This window comes from Chiloscyllium plagiosum, chromosome 19, assembly GCF_004010195.1.
Source record: "Chiloscyllium plagiosum isolate BGI_BamShark_2017 chromosome 19, ASM401019v2, whole genome shotgun sequence".
Taxonomy (NCBI): domain Eukaryota; kingdom Metazoa; phylum Chordata; class Chondrichthyes; order Orectolobiformes; family Hemiscylliidae; genus Chiloscyllium; species Chiloscyllium plagiosum.
The window spans coordinates 26,751,711-26,772,982 of NC_057728.1; the positions used below are offsets into that span (position 1 = coordinate 26,751,711).

At 40.7% G+C, this 21,272-nt stretch overlaps 1 protein-coding gene across 1 annotated transcript in view; it reads left to right on the forward strand.

Moving 5' to 3' along the window:
- Window positions 1-21,272, forward strand: part of LOC122559428 (beta-1,4-N-acetylgalactosaminyltransferase 3-like) — a 211,485-nt gene that overhangs the window by 63,460 nt on the left and 126,753 nt on the right. Inside the window, exon 2 of the mRNA XM_043708875.1 lies at window positions 6,561-6,667. Coding sequence (XP_043564810.1) covers window positions 6,561-6,667 — 107 coding nt within the window. The remainder of the gene's footprint in view (window positions 1-6,560; window positions 6,668-21,272) is intronic.

The following is a 21,272-nucleotide window of genomic DNA, read 5'->3' on the forward strand; positions in this document are numbered from 1 at the left end:
TTGCAGGCAAGGATGCCCGGAGGCATGGTACATTGGGGAAACCGAGCAAAGGCTACAACAACAGATGAATGGGCACTGCACAACAATCAACAGACAGGAGGGTTCCCTCCCAGTTGGGGAACACTTCAGTGGTCCAGGACATTCAGCCTCGGACCTTCGGGTGACCATCCTCCAAGGTGGACTTCGGGACAGGCAGCAGAGGAAAGTGGCCGAGCAGAGGCTGATAGCTAAATTCGGTACCCATAGGGAGGGCCTCAACCGGGGCCTTGGGTTCATGTCACATTACAGGTGATCACCATTGCCACACACACACACACACACACACACACACACACACACACACACTGCAACACACACACACACACACACACACACACACAGTGGTGAATTTTTTTGGTACTTTCAGAGTTACATTGCACATTGCTCTAAAACCACATACATTCATGTAGAACTCTGAGCTCAAAAACTGCATGAATTTATGTAAAACTGTTATATCTCACTTTTTAGATTAGAATCAATCTAAACTCAGGTCATAGAGAACACAGGGGGCTAACATCTTCAACATATTGTCTAGCTATCACCATTGTTAACAGCTAACCTGAGAATGCAACTTTTCAAAAAACGTTTTGTGATTTACACATGAAAGAAGTGAAACTATCACTGTATTCTAACAGATGAAAGGCTTAACAGACAATCAATTCTTCAATGTATAATTTCAGTTACATCACACTGCAAATTTTTGCTATAAATTCTGTGTTACGATCAAGCCCTCCACAATCACCTGATGAAGGAGCGTCGCTCCGAAAGCTAGTGTGCTTCCAATTAAACCTGTTGGACTATAATCTGGTGTTGTGTGATTTTTAACTTTGTACATCCCAGTCCAACACCGGCATCTCCAAATCTTAATCAGGGCTAAATATATAAGGTGTCTTTACTCATAAATTTAAACTTACATTGCACCTAGACTACACTAGAATGATTAACATGTAGACAGATTCCAGGACAAAATAGAACATTACCCTTTGTACTTTGCGTCATTGTTGGGTTAAATCCTAATTCTTGACTCAGGCTCATTTGCATCTTACCACAATCATACAGTCACCTGGTCTCTTTTGAATACTGCACTCTAAACAATCCAAAAGCAACATACTGGTTGGATGCTGAAAATTTGAAATTTAGAAAAAGAATGCTGGAAGTGGTCAATAGGCAGGCAGAGAGGAACAGGCATGACCTTTCATCTTGATGACCTAACATCAGAATTGAAAAAGGTTAGAGATGATAATAGATTTTAAGCAAATGAAAGGGAGGAAAGTGGGAGAAATGAAATGGAAGGTTTGGCATAAAGTGCAAGGATTTAGCAATTTAAATGATTAAGGGTGCAGAGCCATAGGGTGTAGCAATGGAAGAAGTAAAGAACCAAAAGGTGGGTTTAGAGTAGGTGTGAATGGCAAACTGATGAACAATTACTGGCATGGAAGCAAAAGTAAAAGAAAAATTAGAGGAAAGTAACCCACAAAAGAAAAAAATAAACAAAATTAGGTGAGAGGTTATGGTCTGAAATTGAATGTAGAAGTGTGTATAATACCTAATCAGAAGATGAGCTGCTGTCCCTCTCTCTAACTTTGCAATGCTGCGGGAGGTTGAGCACAGACAGGATCAGCATGAAGGCAAGGTGGGGAATCCAGACAACGTGATCAGAAGCTCAGGCTCGTGTTGGTGGACTGAACGGAGCAAAGCTCTGTTCTGTTCATTGGAGAAACCAAATGCAGAGTGAGTCAAGCTTTGAGGAACATTGCCATTCCATTTGCAAGCACAGCCCTGAGCTACCAGTCATTTGTCATTTTAATTCACCACCTTATAGTAGCATAGAAGGGAGACATTGGGCTTGTCAGAGCCATTAAGCCAGGCTTTCACCATAGCCTTGTAATTGGATTACTCTCTTAGATAATATCAAGCATGTTTTTGGTAGCTATGATTAAATATGCCTCCATCACACTCAGGCAGTGCATTCCAGATCTTAATCACTTGCTGCGTAAAAAATGTTTATCCTTATGTTGCTTTTAGTTCTTCAAGTCATCTTAAAAATTGGTGTCCTCGGTCTTTGACCATTCTGCCAATGGGAATAGTTTCTCTCTATCCACTTTGTCCTTTAGTGACTTTGATCACTTTGAACAAATTTCCTTTCAACTTTCTCTTCTGCGAGGAACAAAGCCCCACCTTCACCAATCTGTCCTTTTAACTAAAAACTGGAAGATTTGAGTTATAAGGAGAGGCTGGATTGGCTGAAACCTTTTAACTGGACCATAAGAGGTAGAGGAGCAACCTTACAGAAGTTTATAAAATAATGAAGGGTATAGATAGGGTTAATGGTAATTGTCTTTTCCCAAAGGATGGGTATTTCAATCTAGGGGCATTTTTAAAGTGAGAGGAGATTTAAAAAAGACATGAGGGGCAAATGTTTTACACAGAGCATGGTTTGCATGTGAAGTTAACTTCCTGAGGAAATGGTGGATGTGGGTACAATTACAATGTTTATAAAACATTTGGACAAGTACATGAGAAGGAAAGGTTTGGAGATAGTGGGCCAGGAACAGACAGGTGGGACTAGTTTAGTTTGGGATTATGTTTAGCATGAACTGGTTGAACCGAAGGGTCTGTTTTCATACTGTATAATTTTGTGTTATGGTGGTATTTTATAAAATGTTTTTCAGAAGTCAGTGTGTGACACATCAACTGCATTTTCATCATCAACCTGAATTTTCAATACAGTAGCAATTAAATTAGTTAAACGACATTTGAACTTTAGAAATCCATGCTGGCTTTCCTTGAATTCACATTTGTCCATGTTACTATTAATTTCATCCTAGATTATCAATCCCCAATGTTTGCCCACCTCTAAGATTAATCTGATTGACCTGTGGTTGCTAGATTTAAGTTTATTCCCTTTTTGAACAAGGGTATAACATCAGCAGTTCTTCACTCCTCTGGTACTACCCTTGTTTGGAAGCCCAATGTCGTTGTGGTTTCCACTATTACTCAGATGCATCCCATCTGATCTTAGTGGCTTTCTGTTTGTCTGCGTATACAGTAAAGCGTACAAAGAGAGAGGACTCGTGCAATAACTTAAGGGTTCCCACACTTCAAGCAAGAGGTGATACTGAGAAAAGGATCTTCATGATCCTTTTTGGTAACTTTTGCCAGCACAGGAATTGAACCCACATTGTTGGTGTCACTCTGCATTGCAAACCAATTGTTCACCCAACTGAGCTAACCCTAAGTAATACATTCTCTTTAACAATGTTTTAGCCCATCCACTGTCTTAACCAGTTCTTCTTTCACTACAGTTTGCGTAGCTCTGTGGAAAATACAGATGACAAGTAGGCATGTGATGCCTCAGCCATGTACTTTAGCTCAATGCAAATATCCGTTTCTCAGCACTATTCCTTCTCTTACTGCCCTCTATTTAGAGTCAGAGTCATAGAGATGTACAGCACAGAAACAGACCCTTCGGTCCAACACGTCCATGCCGACCAGATATCCCAACCCAATCTAGTCCCACCTGCCAGCACCCGGCCCATATCCCTCTAAACCCTTCCGCTTCAGATACCCATCCAAATGCCTCTTAAAATGTTGCAATTGTACCAGCTTCCACCACATCCTCTGGCAGCCCATTCCATACACGTACCACCCTCTGTGTGAAAAAGTTGCCCCATAGGTCTCTTTTATATCTTTCCCCTCTCACCCTAAACCTATGCCCTCTAGTTCTGGACTCCCCGACCACAGGGAAAAGACTTTGTCTATTTATCCTATCCATGCCCCTCATAATTTTGTAAACCTCTATAAGGTCACCCCTCAGCCTCCGACGCTCCAGGGAAAACAGCTCCAGCCTGTTCAGCCTCTCCCTGTAGCTCAGATCCTCCAACCCTGGCAACATCTTTGTAAATCTTTTCTGAACCCTTTCAAGTTTCACAACATCTCCCCAATAGGAAGGAGACCAGAATTGCACGCAGTATTCCAACATGGCCTAACCAATGTCCTGTACAGCTGCAACATGATCTTCCAACTCCTGTACTCCATACTTTGACCAATGACACCTCCAATTTTGGTGTCATCTGCAAACTTACTAACTGTACCTCTTATGCTCGCATCCAAATCATTTATGTAAATGACAAAAAATAGAGGGCCCAGCACCGATCCTTGTGGCACTCCACTGGTCACAGGCCTCCAGTCTGAAAAACAACCCTCCACCACCATGAGATCTAACTTTACTAATCAGTCTCCCATGCGGAACCTTGTCGAATGCCTTACTGAAGTCCATATTGATCACATCTACTGCTCTGCCCTCATCATTCTTCTTTGTTACTTCTTCAAAAAACTCAATAAAGTTTGAGAGACATGATTTCCCACACACAAAACCATGTTGACTATCCCCAATCAGTCCTTGCCTTTCCAGATACATGTACATCCTGTCCCTCAGGATTCCCTCCAAACAACTTGCCCACCACCGAGGTCAGGCTCACCGGTCTATAGTTCCCTGGCTTGTCTTTACCACCCTTCTTAAACATTGGCACCACGTTTGCCAACCTCCAGTCTTCCGGCACCTCACCTGTGACTATCGATGATACAAATATCTCAGCAAGGGGCCCAGCAATCACTTCTCTAGCTTCCCACAGAGTTCTCGGATACACCTGATCAGGTCCTGCGGATTTATCCGCCTTTATCCGTTTCAAAACATCCAGCACTTCCTCCTCTGTAATTTGGACATTTTGCAAGATCTATTTGCCTACAGTCTATATCTTCCATATCCTTTTCCACAGTAAATACTGATGCAAAATACTCATTTAGTATCTCCCCCATTTTCTGTGGCTCCACACAAAGGCCGCCTTGCTGATCTTTGAGGGGCCCTATTCTCTTCCTAGTTACCCTTTTGTCCTTAATATATTTGTAAAAACCCTTTGGATTCTCCTTAATTCTATTTGCCAAAGCTATCTCTTTTGTATGCCACTCGAAGCTTTCAATGTTACATGTTGCAGTTTCCTTGCTGCTCCTATTTCTTGTTTCATTTTCCTTCTGAACTTTCTATATTCACTTGGTTCACATTTGTGTTATCAATCTGACATCAGTCATCAGCATCCTTTTTCTTCTTCCTCTTGCTTTCTGAGCACTTTCATCATCCAGGGAGTTTTGTTTGTAGTTTCTTTGCCCCTGGCGGGAATTAGCTCTACTGTACCTGTATTTTTACCCTCTTTAAAGGCAGCTTATTGTTCTGTTAGTTTTACCTGGAAATTGTTGATTGTTATTTACTGGGGCCATGTCTCATCCTTTGAAATTGACCCTCCATCAATTATTTCTCTTTTTTAATCTTAATTGAGATATTAAAGAGCTAATTTGCTCTGCTGCCCTGAAGGAAATTGGATGTCCTGAGGCTGGGGAGGGATGTCTCTCTCTTACAGGTAAATTGTAAGGAATTCATTCCACCCTAGCCGGAGGACATTCAGTTCCCAGCAGGACAGCAGAGCAAATGAGCTCTTTAACATCTAATAATAGCCAACTTAAATCTTAGATATTACAGTTTCTTTCTTCTAAACGTTCTCCTTTTAACACTTGATCCATTTTTCCTACCTCTCATGCTGACTTGCATTCACATCCTCCTCCAGTCTTCCATAGAGCTCAATACATGCTCGAGGAACAGCATCCCATCTTTTAATAAGGTGGAGTCTTCCTGACTCAACATTGAGCATGGCAGTTTTGGACTAAATTTCTGCCCCTTCCATCTTGTTCTCCTTTGCAGGATCATTTTTCTTTTACTTTGCTTTCAGATGCCAGCCATTTGTAATTTTGCCACTTGTCTCTGTTCTAGATGCCCTTTCTAGGTGCAATCTCTCCTCTGTCTTCCAATCTTTTACAGACCTTCTTTTGTGGTTTTCCAAACTTCTCCCTTTTACTTGCTCAACATCTACTACCATTTCTAGTGTTTTTCAGTTTTGATAAAAAGCCATTGACTTCCTGTCTCTCTCCCCAATTCTGCTGAACCTGCTGAGTACTTTGTTTCCCTTTTGATTAGGAGAAGAAAATTGTGTTGCCTCAGAAAATTGTGGAATAAGCAGCTCCTAACTAAGTGGGAGGTATGAAATTGGATTACATCAGCTTAAGTTTACAGTCCACAATGACAGGTCTTTCTGCAGCTTTTCACTGAAATGCTGTAAATGAAGTATTGAATCTAGATTATGATGTCAATGTAGCCCAAGAAAATTGTTCAGTTTAATAGGTAGGTTTTAACTGCTTTACGTAATGTGTTAAGGAATTAGGTGGAGGGAAAAATCATAGTAGCATTCAAAATACAGTTATATGCTATGGAATATTTGAGGAGTTTCAATGGACTAAATAGATTTTAACTTTTTGAAATATCTTGATATCCTTCCTGTATTTATCACAAGACATTTCTAATTACAGCCTCCCTGTTATCTACTGAATCTGCCAATATATAGTTTCTTTTTAATATTTTGATACTTTGTGATTCGTCACAAATTTGTAATGCACTGATTTACGTCTCTCTTTAGAATTCAGAAACTGGAAGGAACAATCTCATGTGCAACGCAACAAAGTGCCTGGTGTCGCTCGGGACCTGGAATATTATAACCAAAGAAAGGAGGAGACAGGAAATGAGGTAAGCCCATGTAATGAATGCTGTAATGGTGCTAATGTTTTGCAATTTCCAATTACTCTATGGCTACTATGTCTTGTACAAAATTTGGAAGGCAGACATTAGAAATTTGAAAGAGGGTGGCAGCTAAGTTTGATAGACTCCAGCTGGCACAAGGAGCACAGTGCAGGATTAATCTGTACTCATTGATTATGATACAGGCAATATACCAAGTTTGAATTCCTTCTTATCTCAGTGATTTCAGCCTGCCCGCTGGCTGTTGATTGTCTGGACAAATACAGGTGTCAATACAGGAACTTGCTGGCATAACATAAAGCTACCTCTGGCTAAAGAGCAGATTCAGTGGGCCCAGATGTTGCCTTTTTATGACTGGTAGGGGGGAGCATTTTACATATTCACTAACTTGCTGAGCCCACTGTTGAGAAAGCTCGCCCATATACCTTGCCAGTCAGCCTGTTAAGAGATGCTTCTTGGCCAAACACAGGCCTCAACAGTGGCCTCCTGGATCACCAGAAGATACCAGCCACCTCGAGACCAGCAGCTTCTGGGTCCTAGAGACAATCTGTTATACTCTTCAGGTATCCAAAAGTGAGTAGATAGATGTTTTTGTTACGTCATGGGGTAAACTCTCCTGCTTAATTTAAACCAGTAACACAGAAAACATTTATCCCATGCAGTAATCTGTGAAAATTCGAGAGGTCAAGAACTATTTAAAATAAAAATTAACAGTTTTATTTCTTCAAGTATAACAGAGACTAATTAACTAACAACTATTTATAATTCCTTCCTCTGACCTATCTTTTACTTTCCCTTCTATAATACTCATCTGATAAAACCCCTGATTAAGATTTACCAAAATTCCAACTTTTCAAAACCAGCCAGATGTTGAATCTTCTCATTATGTCTTCCTCTGTCTTATTTTCTTCTTAGGGATTTCTGCTTCACAAACTACTGATCAATAAAGGTACCTTTAAGTGGCTATTCTCCGGACAGTCTGCAGATGCTGGTGGCTTGGCAGTTCTCCCAACTGTTCAGTTTTCTCCGGTCTTATACCTCCAAAGCATTGGATTGTGTCATTGGCTTTTAAGATTGACAATATACAAAATTCAAACTTGGCCTTTTTGGGGTATAATTTAAACTGATTGGCCTAAACCAAATTTGTTTTGTCATCTCCAGGCAACCAGCGAATTGAGTTGTTTGACTAAATGGTACATTATATCTTGTTCAGAACAGTTGGTGCTATGTCAGGTAGTTCTGCTAGCTTTTAACTCTCTTAAAAGGTACAGTATACCCACATCTTCATAACACTTTTCATGTGGTGGGAGTAGGGAGTGTGGGCGGTGAGGGCAGACTTTTAGCTGGCTTTGAGAGACCTCCCACTAGCCCAACCTATCAGTCCTTCTGATTGCCCAGGAGATTAGCACAAATGGAGTCTTACCTCCCAGCCCCCACAAATAGACCAGGTCACCTAGGTTTACCAGTCAGAAAATCATCTACTTTTCAGCAAGGCAAGTCTAGGCCCTGGCAACTTAAGGCCCTTAAGTGGCCAATAATTGCCAGGCACCTTGTGCACACACAGAGCAAAATAAATTCAATCCAATCAACTGCAGTCACATCGGTTTCCTCTTGATCATCAATAAGGTTTTGGAAGATGCCATCATTAGTGGTATCAAGGGGCCCTCAGCTCCTGACCTCATTACAGCCTCGGTTCAAACATGAACAAAGGAGATGAATTGCAGAGAAGAGGTGAGAGTGACTGCCCGTGACATCAAGATCAACTGAGCATGTCATCGAAGAACCCTAGCAAAACTGGAGTCAATAGGAATCCAGGAGAAAGCCTTTCGCTAGTTGGAGCCATACCTTGAAGATAATTGTGGTTGTTGGACTTCAGGTCATCTCCATTCCAGGGCATTTCTGCAGGAGTTCCTAAGGATAGTGTCCTAGGCCCAACTATCTTCAGCTGCTTCATCAGTGACCCACTCTCCACCATAGGGTCACAAGTGGAGTTGTTCACTGATGACTGCACAATGTTCAGAACCATTTGCGACTCCTCAGACACTGAAGCAGTCCACATTCAAATGTAGCAAAACCTGGTCTATGCTTATGCAGTACAACATTACTTGTCACTTGTCAGCCCAGGTTCCGGACAATGACCATATCCAACAAGAGAGAATCTTACCATCACCTGTTTATATTCTGTAGCACTGCCATCATTGAATCCCCCACTGTCTACATCCTGGGGATTAACATTTACTAGAACTGTATAAATACAGTGGCTGTAAATGCAGTGAGTAACTCTACTGACTCCCCAAAGTCTGCCACCATTGGCAAGGTACAAGTCAGGAGTGCGGTGGAATAATTCCCACTTGCCTGGTTGAGTGCAACCCGAGCAAGACTCAAAAAGCTTGACACCATCCAGTTCAAAGTAGCATCCTTGACTGGTACTCCATTCACAACCTTCAACCCTCACTCACTCTACCCAAATCACAGTAGGGTGTACCATCTACAAGTTGTGCTGCAAAAATTCACAAAAACTCCTTAAGTTAGCATAACCTACAACCTCTACCATTTATAGGAAAAAGACAACAGATAGTTTGAACATCATCTGCAAATTCTCCTTCAAGCCACTCGCTGTGCTGACTTGAAACTCCTTCACCATTTCTTTAGGGATGATTTGTCAAATCCGTAAGCTCCCTCCCATGCAGCATTGTGGGTGTACTAACAATGGACTGTCGTAATTCAAAAAGGCAGTTCACTGCCATCTCCTCAAGAGCCGCTCGGAATGGGCAATAAAAGCAGGTTCAGCCAGCAAGGCCATTTCCCAGAAATGAATTAAAAGAAAATTGATTGATTATTTAAGAGCTTAAGTTGCTGCCAAGTTTAGAAACTCTTCAGTGGACCTTCTCGTCCAGCAGTTAAATGATGTGGTGGCAAGAATGACATAAGTATCTCTTCAGAGTCAATTCACCTGACTATTTCCCCTTCTCACCACCTCACTTGCCACCTAAAATGAAGGGCAAGATTTGCTCATTGTGACTGAAGCAGCTGCTGGTACTCACACAAGTGGCAAGTCTAACCTGGGAGACATTTGAGGAATGGCATAACATGAGACAGCATTGGAGGAGGAATCCTATATCTGCAGGAGACCCTCTACCTCCGGATACATACACATAATACAGTACAAATTGAGCAGATAGCTTTGCAGGGTAATGCTAGATTCAAGCTCCGAGGACCTAGATGCAGTACTGTAAGAAGTTCAGTAACTTGGCACAAATGTCTTACTAACTACTTGAACAGCACTGTTGAATTCACCACAAATTCATGACTCACCTACAAACAATCTACACCAATCCGGATTCAGACTTGATATTATGCTTCACTGCACACCTAACATTGGTGGATGTATCATACTCACTTCTCAAAGGTAGACACTAAGAAGTGGTTTCCCTTGGTTTGGGCATCTAGAATAAGGGGACATTTTAAGGATAGGGTCTGAGATGAGAAAATTCTTCACTCAGTATTGTCAATGTTTGAAATTCTCTACCGTGGAAGGCTGTGAACATACTATCATTGAACAGATTCATGATTGATGTAGGTAGAGTTTTGTGATCTCAGACCAAAGCATTTAGGGAATAGGGAGAGATCTGGAGACAGAGAATGAACTATGGTCATATGAATATGGGGCAGGCCTATGGAGCTCTAGGGTCTACCCTTCCCGTTTCTTTTGTTCTTACGAGCAGGAACATATTATTTATTTTGGAGCAGAAGTGCTTGAAGCATTTGAATTATTGTTTTCCTGGTCAAGAAGACTTTTACAAATTTCCAGTCATCTTGTGTGTGGCTTTGGTTTCTGTAAAACAAGGTGACTCTGTGGTTTACCATAAATAACTCTCATATATTTAGCTAACAGAGTTCCTTTTGCATTCTTCCTTGGCAAATTGTGATCATGCCAACATTCAAGTGGTCAAACTTGATCTATAACAGAGAGTGAATCTTCATCAAAGTCTACACACACATTTTTCATTGGGAGTAATTTTCAGTCTTTTTCTTTTAACTTTGTTTTATTTTCCAACTCTTCCCTCACCCTGGGACTTGACAAAGGTATGTTTTGACAGTGTAGTTATGTTAATTTAGCTCTGCATAGAACACAAACTGAAACCATATTGTGCATTCCGTTGAACAAAATAAAGAAGAAACTTTGATGATGTGTTTTACTGCTGGGTTTTACATATTCAGTTTGGATTTTGTCGGTTTTCCACTTCACACTAAGTAACAGCAACTTCTGGAAAAGCTGAATGAGTAAGAACATTCCTTTGAGCTCAGAAAGTAAAGAACTTCTTCCTCCAGTGGAATTTGAACCATTAAGTTAATGGGACATGGGTTCTGTTCTTCTGTTCTTTACACATTGAACTCCTGCTCTGATCACTCTGCTCTGGAAAATTGTCAAACAGAAGATGGGCATGTTTCCACAGACAACTTAAAGCTACACTCTTTCATTTGTTCTAGGAAGTTGGCATACTGTACTATTCTTCAGTAGGTAACAGTTGCACAGGTTGAGGTACCTTTTTTCATAATTTGTGTATTTGAGCAGGAATTGATACCCTACTGTGATATGATGATTTTTTAATGTTAGACTGTTTATTTTGTACTGACAACCTGATATTGGTACTGTTTTCACCTCCTCATGTGCATGTCATTCTTTTGTCTTAGGTAGATTTCTGTTGAGTGAATCATTGGTCTTTTGGAAAGAAACTTTGTATTGAGTTTTCCCTTTCTCTCTGATACTGGTACTAGCTGCATTGCTGGTGGCTTAGTACTTGGCAGAGGTGAAATAAAGAGGAAATCATGTAGTTGATATGTTCCCAAGATTAGCTAAGGAAGGTTGTCGTTCCCTGGAGCTGAGTTTGACAGAGAGGCAGTGGGTAGTGGTCATGTCACAGGTCTAGTAATACAGGACCCAAGATCTCTAGAGACAAGGATACAAATCTCAGAATTAAGTAAAAGTCTGGAGTTAAAAAAGTTATTCTAAAGGCTAGTTGGTTGCAAAAGCCCATCTGGTTCACAAATGTTCTTGCTTTGTCTGGCCTCCATGTGACCCAAATAATGTCATTAACTCTTAAAAGACTCTGAAAGGATTTTTCTGACAGAAAAGAAAAAAAAACTAGACAGACCATTAGCATTTGCCTACATACTGGAAAAGAGAGTAGCAACCCAACTCTGTCAAACCAGTAAAGCCCTCCTTAAACACATCAGGAGGCTTGTGACTTAATTGGGAGAACTGTTCCACAAACTGTCAGAGTATACTCATGGAATCATATGTTACAGGCAATGCCCCAGATACCACAGGCATGACAGACCCAGCAAAAGTGGTTTCTGGTACCTGGTGGTATTCAGTCAGGAAGGAATGTCCTAGAAGTTATCAACATTGACACCAGACTTCATGAAGCCTCATGGCAGCATGTTGAATACACAAAAAGGAATCTCCTGTTGAAGATCACTTACAACTGCTCCCCAATACTACACCCTATTCTTTCCCCCCCCCCAATAAAGAATCGCTCCTTCCCTAACAGCATTGTGGGTGCACCTATACCAGGAGGACTGCAGCAATTCTAGAAGGTTCCTCAACACCACCTTCTTGAAGGCAGGTAGAGATGGGCAATAAATGCCGGCCTGGGCAGTAAAGCCAAAATTCCATGAATGAATTTAGAAGAAGTAAAAGACTTTGGAACTCACTAACACAGGAGCGTTGAAGTAAGTAGCATTGATGCATTTGAGAGGAAGCCACAGAAGCCTACCGGGCACAGGAATAGTTGATTATGTTGGTAGATTTAGTGAGGTAAGACTGGAGGGAAGGAGCATAGAGATTGACACATCCTTTACTGTATACTGTATGCATTTTTAAGTAAATGTGACATAAAATGTAATTAATTTGCTATATGTCCCATCAAGAACGATTTGACAGTCATTTTGCACTATTAATCAATAAAACTACTTGTTCAGCAAGTTGTGCAATTTTAATTTACTTCATAAAGTAAAATACTGGGGGTGTCATCTGATCTAAACTGGCAACACTCAGTGGTTAGATAACATCTGAGAATGAAATGGAGTTAATATTTCAGATTCTTGGTGACAATTAATAACCTGAATTGTTAACTTGTTTATCACTCCACATCTCTGTCTCCAACTGTTGAGAATTTTTAACATTGTTTTGCTTCTCATTGTGAAATAAAACTTGGAAATGGTTCCTCATTGTGTTTTTCTTGTTAATACACATACCAGAAATCAGTACTTTCCTTGTGACAGTAAGGAAATAGCTCATTGTATTTGTTAATGTTTGGTAAAAACATTTTGATTTGATTTGGCATATGATCATTTTTAATTGTGGTCACTTCTTCTGTACATTCTGTGACAGACAGTGGGGTAGGAGTTTCTCTTATTGCGTTATTGATGGTATTTAATTTTAGAGTCATGTGATAAACAACCAAAATCTGACTAAAGTGGAATTAATGGGATAAAGTGGGACCTCAACTGAGTATAGTGGGGTGGATTGGGGGAGGCGATCTTGTCCAGAACAAAGCAGCTTGCTTGGTTGGTACCACATCCATAGAATCCCTGCAGAATCATAGAATCCCTACACAGTGTGGAAACAGGCCCTTTGGCCCAACAAGTCCACACCGACCCTCCAAAGAGTAACCCACCCAGACCCATTTCCCATTACTTTACACTTACCCCTGACTAATGCACCTAACCTACACATCCCTGAAATACTATGGGCAATTTAGCATGGCCAATTCACATGCACATCTTTGGATGCTCACGTGGATCCACAGGCATCCACTCCCTCCATCACTGATGCTCAGCAGTGTGTGCCATCTATAAGGATGCACTGCAGAAATTCACTGTGGCTCCTTAAATAGCACTTTCCAAATCTTTGACATATTACCATCCAGAAAGATAAGGGTATCAGATACATAGAAGAACTACTATGTGCACTTGTCCCTCCAAACCCTCTACCGTCCTGGTTTGGAAGTGTATTGCCATTCATTCACTATCACTGAAATAACTTCATGGAGGCCTGTATCCTGTCACTAAGTCACCCTTGATTTACACGAGTGCAGTACAGGGACTCTGACCAGCCAGCTCAGAGCCAGTCCCTAGAGTGAGGAGAATCCTTAAGACTTCTGTTTATTTTTTTTTCCCTGGAATCCTTGTGTAACAGCACTGTGTGACTACCTACTCCAGATTGACTGCAGATATTCAAGACAGCATGTCAGCCCCACCTTCTTGAGGGCAATTAGGAGACTTGCACATCCTGTGACTGGATTTAAAAAAAGCTGTTGCAACCCTCTCCTCCTATCTGTCTCTGTCTCTCTCACACACTCACCTGAATACCCTATAACAAAACTACCCATCTTGCAGCCAAGTCTTCGCCGTAGCGATGATATCATCCTTCCACATTGGCTTTGTGTCTTCACCTCATCAATCTTATTCCTCAGGCTTCATGCATATATTCCACCTAACCTTGCTAACCTCTCTGCTTTCTTATCTAGCCTATTTTTAGAAATTAAAACTAGTGTTTTAATTACTAATTTCATTTTAGCTTCTGTCCCCTTTAAACTTCATGCCAGGATCCCATCCCCATTAGTCTAGTTTAAATCCACCCCAACAGCATTAACAAACCTTCCACAGGCATATTGGTCCTGTTCCTGTAACCCATCCAACTTGTACAGGACTACCTGCAATGGTCCTATTGCCTGGAATGGTCCTGCTGCCTGAGAATAATTTTGAAGAAGAGTCATACAGGATTCATAATATTTTTTTTTTCTCGCTGCACAGATGCTGCCAGACCGGCTGGGTTTCTCCAGTTTTCTCTTGTATGTTTCAGATTTCCAGTATCCTCAGTACTTCGCCTTTGCATTTACATTTTATGCCAACTTGGAGTTGTCCATTAGTTGCTTTAAAATAATTTCCCCATCCCACTTCCTTTCCTTGTTCTAACTATGATCTTCCTTTCTCCTCTAATGCTCTCCTGTCTCTTATGTATCTTGTGGGTGCCCAGTTTGCCTGAGAGCTCTACCTCCTGCAACATGGACCCCATTCCCACTAAAGTGTGACCATCCAACTTCCCTGGCCAGCCCTTTTGTTGGTTGACGTTCTGTGTTGCATGTTCCTTGCATGCCTCCGTTTTCAAGACCACTGCCATTAACTTGTCTTTAAAATACAAGCATACTTGGCCTTTGTCCAATGCCATGGTCCATCCTCACCTTCTGCATGCAGCCTGTGAGCACATCTCGCTTGAGTACTGATTGATCCTATTCCCAACCCCTATGCTGTTATCCTCAAAACATCTTCTCTCCCTTCTCATTTGAGGTAGCCAGTTTATATATTAATGGGAAAATATGGGGTTTGGATCCATGTGAAGATTGTCAACACTTGGTAGTTCCTGTGAATTATCTCAATGGATCTACTGCTTCCTCTCTATTGTTAGTTGCGTGTTCACATCCAATAAGGAAGGGCTGTTATATTGTTTCATTTAACATTAAGGATTTTGAAATTATCAACGTTGAACCCCACGACAAACATTATATCCTCAGTAGTCATTCCACCCCACTGCCCAGCCACTATTGATGTTCTATCCTGTTTGACCCCATATAATTAATGCCCACTTCACCTCTGAAACATTCACTGCCTCTGATAATGTCAGCTATACATTTTGTATTGCTTAATTCAATTATTTTAATGCTCTCCTGATTGGTCGTCCACGCTTTCTAAATTTCAACTGGCACAAAACTGCTGTTCCTGTCTTATCCTGTTCACTAATCACTTCATATTCGCTGACCTGCATTGACTCCAGTTTCCACTGCTGCAATTTAAAACTCCTATCCATTTGTTAAAATAATTATTTTTGTGTCACTTCCTCCCAGCCCCATTAACCACATGCCACCGATAATTCTTCTCCTTCACCAATTGGATACCAAGTGTTTCCCCCCTTGTGTTCCTAATTCGTAAATCTCAAATGGCTAATGTTTAGGGGAGAAGAAGGAAAATGCTTTAAAGACATTCAGAAACTTACCTTCAAGCCTGCCAGCATTGTTATTATTGACTGAAAAGGAGCATGTCTGCAGTCACTTGTTTGTCAAGCTGCATTATGTTTGAGTCATAACATTTCCATGACTAGCCAGACTAGCAGCAGACAAGGACTAAAAAGGAGCAAAACCTGATTTCCCCAGATTCCACTTCCTCATGGGACATCCTGCCCACAAGCTCAAAAGTCTGCAGTTTGAGAATCAGCCTGAATTATGGCAGAAATGTGCAATCTGTCATCATCAAATCAAGTTGACACCTTACAATGATGATTGATAAAGTGCCACGTTGGAGACTTCTTAAAATTAAGCCCCTTGGGATTAATGGAGAGGAATGTCATTGTGATAATGTCACTAGACTAATAATCCCAAGGCCCAGGCTGATATTCCAGGGCATGAATTCAAATTTCAGTTTGTCTGATGGTGAAATCTGAATTCAATAAATTTTGGATTTAAAAGCTAGTTTAAGGGTAACTGTAAAACTGTTAAAACACTGGTGTTTTAATTCCATTGATGTCCTTTAGTGAAGGAAATCTGTCATCCTCACATGGTCTGGCCTATATGTGACTCCAGACCCACATCAATGCGGTGGCTCTTGAGAACTCTCTGAAATGGTCTAGCAAGTGCCTTTATTGTATCAAATATGACAAAATCTTGACAAAGGATTGAAAGACAGACCCAGGCACTGGAAATGACCATGGCAAACACAGCCCTGTTGACCCTGCAAAATCCTCCCTGCTAACATTTGGGGAGTTATGCGTAAATTGATGGAGTAGTCAAGCAACAGCCTGACATTGTGAGGCATAGTTGTGTGATTGTGACTATGTCCCAGATACTATCACCGTCAGTCCTGGGTATGTCTTTACCTCACCGACAGGGTGTCATTTGAGTGAGAAGGGGTTGCTTGGGAGCCCTCAACATTGACTTCAGACCCCATGAAGTCTCATGGCATCATGTCAAACATTTCCAGGTAACCTCCTGCTGACTTACCCTCTTTTTGTATTATTTGCTATAAATTCTGTGTCTTACGATCCTGCCCCACGAGTTACCTGATGAACGAGCAGCACTGTGAAAGCTAGTACTTTCAAATAAACCTGTTCGACTATAACCTGGTGTTGTGTGATTTTTAACTTTGTCCGCCCCAGTCAAACACCAGCACCTCCACATCTTTGCATTCTTTGGTAGATGAATCAGTTCTCCATGTTGAAAACTGCTCAGAAGTTTGGTAAGGGCACAGAATGTATTCTAGTTAGAGGACTTCAATGTCCATCACCAAGTGTTGCTTGGCAGCAGTACTACTGATTGAGCTAGCTGAGTCTGAAAGGACATAGCTACTAGACTGGGGCCTGCATCAGGTGGAGAGGGACTCAAGCAACATAAAACATAGGATCATGTGTGGGTCATGCATTGAGCCTGTCCCACCACTCAGTGAGATCACAGCTGATTTGTGGCTTAACTCCGTATACCTGCCTCTAGCCCATATCTCTTATCAAAAATTTATCTCTCTCTGCTGAAAGAAAATTCTGCTTGACGTTGTCCTAACTGAAGTATGCATTGTAGATGTATATATCTGTAAGTGTATCGTTATGAGCTCCCACTGCATAGTCCTGCATCCCACTGCATAAGAAATATGGAGGTGAAATCCCATCTTTTTATTGAAGAAACCCTTGATAATGTCTCCTGGCTCAGGGGGTAGAGACACTATCACTGTGCCACAAGGGCGCTACAGCACCCACCCCCCCCCCCCCACTACTCTTTGGTTACATTTAAAAACAAAATCTAACCCAATTTTTCCACAACAGTGGCATTATTGTTGTACTAAACAAGTCAAACTTTGAGCAAATAAAGCAACTCTAAATTGGGCACCTGTAATGCGATGTAGGGCATCTTTCGTGCAGTCTGGGCTATCAGCAGTAACATTGAGGTCATCACATTCTGTAACTTCAAGTCCTGACAGATCCTCACTCCACCATTACTGTTAAGCCAGGAGATCAAATCTAGTTCGGTGAATATGTAGGTATGTGAGGAGCAGCAGCAGCAGGCATACCTAAAAGTGAAGTGGCAACCCAGTGAAACTGCAACAGGACTATTTGCATGCCAAGCAGTGAGAGCAGTATGCAATAGGAAGGGCTAAACCATCCCACAACCAGTAGATCAGATCTAAGCTCTGTAATCCTGCCTCATCTAATCGGGAATGGTGGTGGACAATTAAAAAACTCACTAGATGCAAAGGGACAATGTTGGGAAAACTCAACTCAACATATCAGTGCAAAAGGCAAGGTTAAAATATTTGTCAGAGAAAGCACATAGAAAGCTAGAGGGACAATAGCAATGGAACAAAGGAAAGTGTGGAGTTAGCAGGAATTAGATGGGAGCAAATCTGATTGAGTTGGTGTTGGGCTATGTGTATGTTACTCTGAGGTGTATCAGAAGCAAGGTTAATGGACTATAAGCACAAACTGTCATATGAGGTTATGATATAATGGATAAAACATGAGAACTAAGTATTCCTGGCTACAATGTATTCAGGAGGGAAAGGAAAGGGAAATTAGATGAATGACAAAAGTTTTGGAAATACTGGTCAAGAACAACACAGTCCTGTGAAGGGCAGATGTACCAGAGAGTCCAAAGATGTTTTCAGTTAGGGCTAAAGAACCAAAAGAGCAATTTTTACATTTCTGTATATTTTCTAACATCACCCTGGTGGAGAAACGGAGTAAATTGTGTAAATCTGTAAAAGTAAGTTACTAACAAATATAAAACTTACAGAATTGTAATAATGGGGTACTTCAATTATGCTAAAATAGACTGGCAGAAGCAAAGAGCAAGGAGATTGGTGAATTCTAAGATGTGTACAGGTGAAGCTCCCTTAATCCTTTTGTTACTATCCAAAAGAGAGTGGCCCCTTGTGGTATAGTGGTAATGTACCTCCCTGTGGACCTGGGAGGTGTGGAATCAAGACCCATCTGTTCCAGAGGTGAGTAATATCATCTCTGAGCAGGTTGAGTAGGAAGCATAGGTTAAATTTAAAAACAAAATCTAACCCAGAGTCGGGGGGCCTCTTTTGGCACAGTGATAGTGTCTCTGCCCCCTGAGCTAAGAGACATGGGTTCAAATCCCACCTACTTCTGAGGTGTGTAATAATATCACTGAACAGGTTGAATAGAAAATAACGGAGAAAAACAGCAGGGCTGGATCTGGTTTTAAAAAGTGAAGAAGAGGAATTGGAGTGAGTATTACTGGAAAAAGATCTGCGTTGTGAAAGGGGAAAATATCTGAAGTGAGTCAGTCTCAGTGAGTGATTTTTGAGCAGGGTCCCAGCCACAGATGTATTGAAAATGTTTTGCCAGCAAAATAGGAAATGGATAACAGCAGGCTGAAATTGAGCATATTCCCACAAGTTAGAAACATGTAACATCCAATACAAAGAGTGCCCCGGCTGAAAAAGACAATGGAGTTTAAAACAGAATAAAAAATGGTTTTGCATGCCAGGTACAGAAAGCCAGGCCAATTAGAGAATACAGGAGTAAATTAGGAAATAAGTATATGCATTAAGGACATAGAGAATGAAGGAAGGTAACAGGAAACTAAGGGAACCTAAAAATTGTTTAAAAGGATGGATGCCGGAAGAGTAGAACTAATTAGGGACAGAAAGGAAATCTTGTGGAGGCAACAAGCACATCTTAGGTTCTAACTTGACAGTGAGGGACATATTTTTGTTGCAAGAGGAGGGGAAGTTATAATTCTCAAACTTCTTTAAGTCTTGTGATCTGTTCAGAGAGCATATTTTGATGTGTTTGGATTTTATTTTATTGGCTAAACATTTGATGTACATATTGGCATCAAACATAATTTAAACTTGACCATATACCCAAGCTAGCATTTCTTTTATGATCGTTAAATTTTCACCCAATCATTTGCTGAAAATTGAAAAGAAAGACATAAATTATGTAGCATTTTCTATAACCTTAGCATGTCCCAAAACAGTTCACAACCAATGAAGTATCTTCGAGGTGCAATCACTTCTAATGTAGAAGTGATACAATGCTGACCAAGACATTAGGGGTGATTTTTCTCTACTCTTCAAAGTAGTGGCATGGGATATTTAATGTCCACTCAAGATGACAGATGATGTCTCCGTTTAACAGCACTTCTGACAGTTCAGCATTTCCTTTGTACTGTGTTGGTGTGTCAGCCTTGACTATTTTGTGCTTGAACCCATAACTTTCAGTCTGAAGAGGCAGGGGTACTACAAACTGAGCTGCAGCTGCTAGAGCATAGATTTGTAACTGACTGCGCTATGCCAATATATTTAGGGAAATTGTGTTTAGACTGACATGTATTAGTCCTTACAACCTAGTTAATTGTCATAATATTAGAATGACCTTCCTGTTATTGCACTAGTGTTCAGAAGTAGGAGAGTTAAGAGCATCAAAAGATATGACCTTTCTGTCGCATTTTCTTCCCTTTTGACTGTTGCTATTGTTTGCCATTGATGAATGAAGAGGCAGAAAAAACACTATAAATAACTTTCTCTCAGGGCTATTTATGGTAATGTGTGACATATTCAACTGTGGTACCAGATGTGCAGATTCCTTTTTTTGTTGCTTTATTGGCCTATCTACCATCTTGTCTTCATTACACTAAAAAAACTACCAATCTTTCTAACACCAGTTTTAAGGAAAAAAAACAAAAGAATAGTATCTTCAATTGCAACTGACTTTACATTATGACACATTATAAATTATGAGGTTAATTATACAACATACAAGGTGCTCATTCATAAAAATAACTGGATGAAGACATAACGGACAATATTAAATCAAGCATTACCTTCACTACTGTGCGGTGAAAAGAGCAATTCTGAAAAAGTAAATACACTTTTTGTGTTTTTCTTCAAGGTTAAATTCTTTTTGTAATACTTACATAGTTGTGCAGGCATAGCTGCAGGAATTATTCAAATGCAACAACTGTAAGGAATTGTACCGATACCATATGGATTGCCTCCTTCACACTGGCACTCATCAGTTAGAGATGGACAATCAATGCTGGCCTTGCTTGCCCCACCCACATCTTATGAATGATTTTTTTTTTAAAGATGACTGATGGTGTAGTACCTCTCTTTGCTGCTCGGAATGATCAGGCTTGATTACGTGGTCACCTCTGTCGTGGGGTTGAACTCATGGCTTTCTGGCTCATGGCTAAAATGTGCAACTATTGAGCAAAGGCTGGTGCCTCGAGCAGTTAATGTGTGTCTTAGTTTCACTACAACATAAATACAATAGTAATTTGCAAATCTGTTTCAATGCTACAGATAGCTTGCTGTGTTTCACGAGGTCAATTCCCAGAATGGCGGGACTACCTTTTTTTTTAAATAGATATTTTTATTAGAAATTTAACATTTTTACAAGTTTACAAAAATAAACAAAACTCTCAGATATAAACATTGATATACAATTAACTCAAATATACAATAGCCAAAATTTAACAAGAGACAGAAAAAAAAACCCGAAAAAGAAGAAAAA